Below are 10,433 nucleotides of genomic sequence, written 5' to 3' on the forward strand. Positions count from 1 at the left end.
TTCTCTTTCTTCCATCTTACTTTCCACCCTCTCCTAACACTTGATTCATAGTACAACTGCTAGTTTTATCTCCTGTTACGCCTTCCAAACCTTTTGCTGTCAATTTCTATTTCAGCGCTGAGTGACCTCATAGGTCCCAGTGTTGGCCTTTGGCCTAAATTCTATATTCAATCAACTTGAGTCATCCCTTGAAGCAGGAATGAAGGTTTTGGAGTGACCTTTTTACCACCATTTATCTTACAGTTACTATTTAGTACTCTACTTTCACGGAACAAAACCCCGTAAGGGGAATAACGCCACCAGCGCATCTCACGTGGCGCACTGTAGGCATTACTTTAGGTCCTTTGCAGCATCCCTTAATTGGGCCCCTAGCTGCAACCTCTTTCATTCCTTTTACTGTAACCCCCTCCATATTCTTTTTCTTCTGTCTTACTTTCCAACTTCTCTAACGATTGTCTCATAGTGCATCTGCGAGGTTTCCCTCCTGTTACACCTTTGTAATTGTTTTCTGTTTCCTTTTCAGTGCTAAATGACCTCATAGGGCCCAGAGCTTAGCCTTTTGGCCTAAATTTTATATTCCATTCCATTCCATGGAACAAAGAAAAAATGTCCACAAGACCGAGAATGCCCATAAAAAACAAAAAACAAACAAGAAAAATAAAGAAAGGGCAAAGAAGAAAGAAGCATGATTAAACTAAGACAAGCTAACAACTTGAATATTTAACGCTTGCTTTAACAGGTACGTAAATGTCATGAGAAAAATATACCAGTCAGGGGAAAAGTGTTTGAGTGAACTCGCAAGCAAGACATCTCATATTTAAGTCTGGAGAGACTACGACTGGGTCATGTCGGCGATCACTTATGTCCATCAGAATTCGAGTACAACGTGACTTCTTCAAAATTGGTAACTATATCACTATCTTTCCGATTTGAAATTGCGAAAGTTTATTTACTGGTGGAGTTTCCTTGTACACCCCTTTAGGCAAAAAAAAAAAAAAAAAAAAAAAAAAAAAAAAAAAAAAAAAAAAACTGACTTCTACAAACTCGATAACTGTAACATTACCTTTCTGATTTTACCCTACAGATGTATTATTATTTTTTTTTTTACTTTTCTCCTACACTCCTTTAGGTCCAAAAATGACATCTTCAGAACTGGTATATAACTATAATATTATCTTTCCTATTTTACCCTGAAGAAGTGTTTTATTTTTGGTGGAGTTTCCTCGAAGCTCCTTGAGGTACAAAATTGACTCTTAAACTTCACGAGAGAAAAGTGCTCCCTTAATTTTAATATCCCGGCAATAAACCAGGTATGTAGTCTGTGGACCCCCGTTCTGTAAGATAGTCTTGAGGTGAGAGACTATTCCCACTTCATTTGAATTTACACCACTAAACAGGTCTACAGACCCCTTCACTGTAAGGCAGTCGAAGTGAAACCAGGTCTGTAGACCGTTCCTCTGAAGGTAGTCTCAAAGTAAGAAACTGTTTAATTCAGTCTAATTTACAGCAATAAACCAGGTCTGTAACACCCTTTCTCTGTAAGGTAGTCTCAAAGTGAGAGACTATTTAATTCAGTTTAATTTACAGCAATAAACCAGGTCTGTAACACCCTTTCTCTGTAAGGTAGTCTCAAAGTGAGAGACTATTTAATTCAGTTTAATTTACAGCAATAAACCAGGTCGTGTATACCCTTTCTCTATTAGGTACAGTTCAAAGTGAGAGACCATTTAATTCAGTTTAATCTACCAGCAATTAAACCAGGAGTCTGTAACACCCTGTTCTCTATTAGGTAGGTTTCAAAGTGAAAGAGACCATTTACTTCATGTCTAATTTAACAGCAAGATAAACCCAAGGGTCTGTAAACACCCTTTCTCTGTAAGGTAGTCTCAAAGTGAGAGACTATTTAATTCACTTTAATTTATAGCAATAAACCAGGTCTGTAACACCCTTTCTCTGTAAGGTAGCCTCAAAGTGCGAGACCATTTAATTCAGTTTAATCTACAGTAATAAACCAGGTCCGCAGAGAGTTTCCCTCTAAGGCAATCTTATAGTGACGGACTTTATCAATGTCAGTCTGCTTAAAAAAACGTCTCCCATACGTCGAATTTCCAAGTGCCAACCGGATTTCCAATCACAAGTTGCATCTGGAAGTTCCCAATCATGAAAAGGTGTTAATCAATCTCCTAATTTCAGAACACCGTCCCCCCCCCCACTCAACCCACCCACCCCTTCCCCCCCCCCCCCCCCTCTCAAACTCTTCTTAATTACAGAAGTGACTCCCCCCAAAAACTTTAAATTAGAGAAGCGTCAGCCAAACTTGTAATTAGAAACGCGTCTCCGAAACTTCTTCTAAGTCAAAGTCAATGACCTCTGCAGTTCTAGATTCGTTTTGTTGCGTCAGCAAATTAATATAACTTCCGAAAAGCATTTTCTTTTTTTACACACGAGTCCTAAATGTTGGTGTATCACCTCTTCGTTTCATAAAAGCTGGCGTATCACCTCTACATACAATAAAAGCTGGCGTATCACCTCTACATTTAATAAATGTTGGCGTATCGCCTCTTCGTTTAATAAACGTTGGCGTATCGCCTCTTTGTTTAATAAATGTTGGTGCATCACCTCTTCGTTTCATAAATGCTGGCGTATCACCTCTACATTCAATAAATGCTGGCGTATCACCTCTACATTTAATAAATGTTGGCGTATCGCCTCTTTGTTTAATAAATGCTGGCGTATCATCTCTTCGTTTAATAAATGCTGGTGCATCACCTCTATGTTTAATAAATGTTGGCGTATCACCTCTTCTTTTAATAAATGCTGGTACATCACCTCTTCGTTTAATAAATGCTGTTACATCACCTCTTCGTTTAATAAATGCTGGCGTATCACCTCTTCTTTTAATAAATGCTGGTGCATCACCTCTTCGTTTAATAAATACTGGCGTATCGCCTCTTCGTTTAATAAACATTGGCGTATTGCCTCTTTGTTTAATAAATGCTGGCGTATCACCTCTTCTTTTAATAAATGCTGGTGCATCACCTCTATGTTTAATAAATGTTGGCGTATCACCTCTTTTCTTTAATAATGCTGGCGATCACCTCTTTGTTTAATAAATGCTGGTGTATCACCTCTTCGTTTAATAAATGCTGGTGCATCACCTCTATGTTTAATAAATGTTGGCGTATCACCTCTTCTTTTAATAAATGCTGGCGTATCACCTCTTTGTTTAATAAATGCTGGTGTATCACCTCTTCGTTTAATAAATGCTGGTGTATCGCCTCTTTGTTTAATAAACGTTGGCGTATCGCCTCTTTGTTTAATAAATGCTGGCGTATCATCTCTTCGTTTAATAAATGCTGGTGTATCACTTCTACCTTTAATAAATGTTGGCGTAGCACCTCTTCGCTTAATAAGTGCTTCAAAATTCTAAATGAAGAATTGTTCATGAAATTCTTAATTTTCCGATATGACGAGAATTTCCAATTTCCAGTAAAACAAAAATGTTTCCACTAACATCTACCAAAATAATCGCACCGGCAACAAAATTATCGGGAACGCCCAGATATGTAAGCGTTCCATACACTGTGAATTATAAAAGCTAACTAAAATTGTCTCGTAAATACGCATTGTAAGTTCCCAAATATTTCCAGTAAATCGAAAGTACATTACGTTGCTCAAAATTCGAACATGTAAAAGATTATCCAAATAACCACATACATAGGCGTTTGAATTTCACTACAAGAAATACCTATAATTTATCATGTAATGTTATATCAGAGATCTGATTACAGATAAATGATACACACACACACACACACACACACACACACATATATATATATATATATATATATATATATATATATATATATGTGTGTGTATCTATAATTAATATATATATATATATATATATATATATATTCTATATATATATATATATATATATATATGTATATATATATATAATGTTATTTGTAATCAGATCTTTTAATGTAAAATACCATGATTATATATATATATATATATATATATATATATATATATATATATATATATATATATATATATATATATATATACATACATACATACATACACACACACAGACATATATATATATATATATATATATATATATATATATTATATATATATATATATATCTGCTATAGGTAATGTAGTTACTAATCATTATACTATTTTATGGCAACTCGCATCTAAGAGTTCTGAAATGTTATAACTCCAAAGAACACAATCCTTTAAAAAAAATAACATAAACTACTTGTTCACGAAACCTTTCTAAACCAACCTGTGAACAAATTAAAACAATTCTTAATATCCTCTCCAACGTCAAACGCGACTAATTCAGAGTTATACATACGTACGACCTTAAAAGAACTACAACTCAACTCGGGGGAAAAAAAAAAAGAAACGAATGAAAATTCGTGTGAGTACTCACCATCCTCCCTTCCGCGTCGCCGTCAGGCCGAAACGAGACTCCTTGTCCACGCTGGTCCTCACGCCCACGATCCCTTGTCCTTGGGGCGTCACTACGCGACCACGGATTACGGCAACCCGCCTGCATAGAATCCGATGAGCAGTACACAGGTGGTTAGATAAATTAGTGGACAGGTAAACGACCAGGATTTTTATTTTTTTTTTAGGTATCTGCTTCTACAATATTAAAAAGGGGAGGGGAGGGGGGGGGCAGACGGGTGGGGGTGGTTGTTGTTGGTATGGTCGTGGGCAATGGTGGGGGGGGGGCGGGGGGTTAATAACATATGGGAGAGGGGGACGTCTTTCTCTGTAGGGCCAGGTCATTTATGATAATTTATGATAATGTAAAACAAGGCTGCAGGGTGCCTCATATCAATATAAATCTCTCATTATTATTTTCTTTCCCATTTAGGGTTAGTTGGTAAACCGAGATCAATATTAGACTTAAGGGGTTTGGGGGGAATTTTTAAGCAAGAGAGAAATGAGAGAGAGAAGAAAAAAATCAAGTCTTTAGGGGTGGATTTTATTATATATTAAAGGGAAAGACTTTTCTTCAGGACACCCATTGACTAACAGCTTGAAATCTTTAGCACACACACTATATGGGGGTCGTGGGTGGGACATGAAAACTTTCAATATAAAAAAGATTGAATCCTGGCTCTTAAAATTCTATAGAGAAACAACACATGATAATTATGCATACATATAATGTATATATATCAGCAAAACACAATTTTTGATTATATACACATACCTATGCATACATCGACTGCATATATATATTATATATACTGTATGGAGTCAATAAACACATACACATGATAAGAACTCTTTCTGAACAGCAATCCATAGTACATGCTATTATCACCTAGCCAAACCCAAGTAGATTGAGCAGTACAGTATTCCAATGCATTATGTTCTAAGTCAATCAGAGTAAAAATAGACCATGCATGGGGTAATGCATAAATATCATATAAGAGTGTGCAGAACCTTAGTTATATCTTGTGCAAAGTCCATTGCAGTCCCAAGTTCATCGACAGAGAGAGAGAGAGGAGAGGAGGAGACTGAGGAGAGTGAGAGGAGAGACCTGGGAATGGAGGAGAGAGGAAGATGTGTGGAGCGAGAGAGAGAGAGAGAGAGAGAGAGAGAGAGAGAGAGAGAGACTAAATACACAGGCAGTTGAGAGACAGATTACTGGAGAAAAAGATAAATAACAACCGAGAGAGAGAGAGAGAGAGAGAGAGAGAGAGAGAGAGAGAGAGAGAGATTACTGAGAAAAAAAAAGAGATAAACAACGGTTGAGAGATAGAGAGATTAATGGAGAGAACAGAGAGAGAAACAGATAATAAACAATGGAAAAGATAAGGAAGAACATGAGACTCAAGAGAAAGAAAACAGACAGACAGACAGACAGACAGAAGTGGAGACTCACAGATACATGATAATGAAAGACAAAGTATAATAATAACAATAAAAGAATGATAATAAAGAAAATTAAAAAGTCAGGTGGAAAAATTCTTAAAATTAAAAGTACAAAACAGCGCATGGAGGTAATAAAAAAAAACCACAGTAAAAGTCAATATCAACAATAACGATGAAATTAACAATAAAGATAAAATCAAACGTTATTAATAATAATAAGAATGAGAATAATAATAATAATAATTTAAAATAATAATCGAATAATCGGGTCTGTTCCGAGGTTAGGGGATTATACACAGTGTCTACTGGATGTCCCATGTCCCTCGCAGCCTCGCATGGCTCTGACCTCGACTTGGAAACAAATACAACAAATACAACAACAGCAGCAACAACAGCAGCAACAACAACAACACCGTAACAACTAAAAAACCACTTTTGTTCTCTTAATGCTGACAAAAAAAAAAAAAAAAAAAAAAAAAAAAAAATCAGTTGTTGCTGCGTTCGTGTGTCTGTCATCTTCCAGGTTTACATACTGACATCATCAAGGTCACAGTGTAGCGATTGGGACATCGGAAAATCATAATGACGAAAAATAATAATAATAATGATAATAATAATAATCATAATCATAATAACGTTCTCTTTTTCACTACATGTCTAAAGCTACAATGCATGGAATTGGGAATAGTCCTGTATCAGAAAGCCACCTGTATCAAAACATTAGAATGTTAAAAGGTAGAATTCTATGGTTAAGGAATTATTCATTAAATATAACTCTATAGAAACAGTCGTTCGTCCGGACGAGTGGAGAACGGATATCCGGAGGTAGATATAATATGCTATCAATGGACATCCTTTCTAATAGTAATACTTCTAATATACATCTTGCTTTGCACAAGGGCAGTTCCCGCACAAAACTTGAATACAGAGCATCATAGAGTAACAATAATATAATAACGTACATTTTTTTTTCTTTAGTCTTCACTTTTTTATCTGTAACCAACATAGACCATCGGTTCATTAAAGACAAAAAAACAAACTAAGGCGATATTCTTCAGGTATGAAAATACGGAGTTGGACGAAGCAGCGGCAGCAGCCCCTTGGGAACTCCGACGGACGCCTCTCCGGGCCCAATGGGCGGCACTTTCTTCTGGACGTCGAAGACCACCTCCGAATATATGCACACGTAATCGTCCCCACAAGGCGTCAGCAGTATCCGGATACGGTATTGACATGATCCGGATCCGGATACGGTATTGACATGATCCGGATCCGGATACGGTATTGACATGATCCGGATCCGGATACGGCATCGACAGTATCCAGATATGGCATCGACATGATCCGGATCCGGCATCGACAGTAACCGGATATTGTATCGACATTATCTGGACACAGTGTCGACAGTATCCGTATACGATATCGACATTATCCGGATACGGCATTGACAGTATCCGGATAAGGCGTCAACATTATCTGGGCACAGTGTCGAAATTATCTGGATAGGGCATCGACATTATCCGGATATGGCATTGACATGATCTGGATACGGCACATTATCCAGATATGGCATCAACATTATCTGGATGTGGCATCAACATTATCCGGATACGGCATTGACGTTATCTGGATATGGCATCAACATTATCCTGATACGGCATCGATGTTATCCGGATATGGCATCGACATTATCCGGAAACGGCATCGACATTATCTGGATATAGCGTCGACATGATCCGGATACGGTATCGACATGATCCGGATTCAGCATCGATATTATCTGGATAAGATATCGACATTATCCGGATACGACACTGACATCATCCGAATAAGGCGTCAACATTATCCGGATAAGGCATCGACAGTATCTGGATACGGTATTGATGTGATCCAGATACGGCATCAACATTATCCGGATAAGGCATCGACATTATCTGGACACGGCACTGACATTATCTGGATACAGCATCGACATGATCCAGATACGGCATTGACAGTATCCGAATAAGGCGTCAACATTATCCAGATACAGCACCATCAGTGTCCAGATACAGTATTGACATTATCTGGATACGGCGTTGACATTATCCAGATCCGGCATCGACAGTATCCGGATATGGCATCGACATTATCTGTATACAGCGTCGACATTATCCGGATATGGCATCGACAATACCAGATACTCCTTTGACAGTATCCGGATACGGTATTGACATGATCTGGATTCGGCACTAACAATACCCGGATACGGTATCGACATGATCCGGATAGGTCATCGACAGTATCTGGATAAGGCATCGACATGATCCGGATACGGCGTCAGCAGTATCCCACCAAAGCATCCAAGGACTGAATCACCAGTCCTCGGATGCTGTGGACGGAGAGAAGATGCGACCAGAGAGATTCTGGGGGATAACCAATAATACCCAGGCTCTCTCAGAAGCATACCCAAAACACCCTGGGGGCACCGACCGCCTATAGTACATCCGGGCGGCCCTCACGATGCATATACCCAGGGGTGGGAGGGCATCTAGGTCCAGAAAGAAATGCCGCTAATTGGGATGCGAAGATGACCTGACCTGGGAGGTGTCCAAGAGCCCCCCTGCTACTCCCGACCAACGACCCCGGATTCTGATACACGAGAGCAAGAACGCGACCTTAGTCCAAGAGACGCTACTACAGTATAGTTGTGACAACACAGAAGATTCTTTTGACACACAGACACACATATTTGACACTGGTGGCCTGGGGACGCGACACAGGATGGGGGTGGAGGGGAGATGGGAGGGAGGGGAGAGAGGGGGGTGGTGTGGTGGTGGTGGTGGTGGTGGTTAGGTGCATGACACAGGGAAGTGGGGGAAAGAGGGAATATCAAGAGCTGGTAGCCAAAGATATTTTTGGTGGGAGGGGCGAAAGGGTTAGGGAGGGCCATACACATGCAAAATAGGGGGTTGGGGGCGTATGTTGTGGGGGGGGGGGGGGAGGGCTATGATGGAGAGGGATGGCACACGGACACAAAGACAAGGACAAAAAGCGGAAGCCGAGGGGATTATATGGGGGAAAAAAGATATGAAGTAATAATTCCAAAATATTTTATTATATGCACTTTTAATCTACTTTAGAAAATATATATATATAATATAATCTAATGTCTTTCACTTTTAAGTCTCATTGATTAATAATAATAAAAAGTATATATATGTATACTAGGTGCCAAAATGAGTTTTCACAGAATATCTGCCATGACATTACAAATAAAGACATACAAAAATAAAAACAACATTACATTCTTTACGGAGTATTTATATTTACAAAGGCTGTGAGGAGCTGCTCTAAAACCATCTGAGTAAAGATGAAATTATTGTACCTAATAATGAAAAAAAAGAGAGAAATTATCCACTGCAATTCTTACAAACAACCATTAAACCACTTTGATACAAGCCACAATGATAAACGATGATTACACGGTCTGTTTTATATATATAGCTGCTTTTTAACAGAGACAAGAGATAACAGACCAAACAAATTAATTCTGTATTCAATCAGATGATGGAGTTAAAAATACCATTTATTCAGTAACCAGTAATACAAGCGTTCCAGTTACAACTGATCATTTCTATTCACATGTCATTAAATAAATTTGATATAGGCAACTGCACATTTATATATATATATATATATATTATATAGATATAATTTATTTAAAAGAACCTTATATATTATATATATATATATATATATATATATATATATATATATAATAACTATATATATATATATACATATTATATATATATATATATATATATATATATATATATATATATATATATATATATATATATAGTATATAAACTAGAACCTTAATCTCGATATTTTATTGCTCTCTTTCATTCAGATCTGCATAGCTTTGAGGTATGACCCATGATCTCAGGGCAGTGACTGAGAAGCTGACAGACTTGGTTATTCTCAACTCACTGACCCCTGAGTCACAACCCATGCCCATGAGTTTTGAAGTAATGACTCTCCCAGCAAAGCTGATGAATTTAAAACCCATGACCCTTTACAATGAGACACAGGGCAATCTGAGGTCTGAGTATGGGACACCTCTGGTTATGAGTCAAGGTCTTTGGAATGATGAGATGTAAGCCTATAAACTATGAGGTTAGAACCTTGGAAATGATCAGCAATAATGCTGGATTATGAGCTATGGGTCCTTTGAGCAACTAGTCATGATGGTTGAGTTATGGAGCATTTTTCTATACTTTTCTTGGATTACAGTCATGGTCCTTAGAATCATGAATCAATCATCTGAGTTGAAAATTAAAAAATCAATAGGAATACAAGCCTAGGTACTTTAAATTATGCAACTTTACCTTAGATGGAAGTTCCTAATTCTGATCTCAAGGCACTGAACTGGGAATCCTCTTCATTAGAAGCCACGGGCCTTAGTGGCTTAGTTATGAATTAGGAACCTTTGAATTGATCCAAATTCAAGTTATAGGTCACCTTAC

General features: G+C 37.8%; 1 protein-coding gene across 1 annotated transcript in view; it reads right to left on the reverse strand.

Moving 5' to 3' along the window:
• The window catches only part of LOC135196708 (teneurin-a-like), a 238,849-nt gene that overhangs the window by 113,087 nt on the left and 115,329 nt on the right, over positions 1-10,433 (reverse strand). The window contains exon 8 of the mRNA XM_064223541.1: positions 4,460-4,579. Coding sequence (XP_064079611.1) covers positions 4,460-4,579 — 120 coding nt within the window. The remainder of the gene's footprint in view (positions 1-4,459; positions 4,580-10,433) is intronic.

This window comes from Macrobrachium nipponense, chromosome 18, assembly GCF_015104395.2.
Source record: "Macrobrachium nipponense isolate FS-2020 chromosome 18, ASM1510439v2, whole genome shotgun sequence".
NCBI lineage: Eukaryota > Metazoa > Arthropoda > Malacostraca > Decapoda > Palaemonidae > Macrobrachium > Macrobrachium nipponense.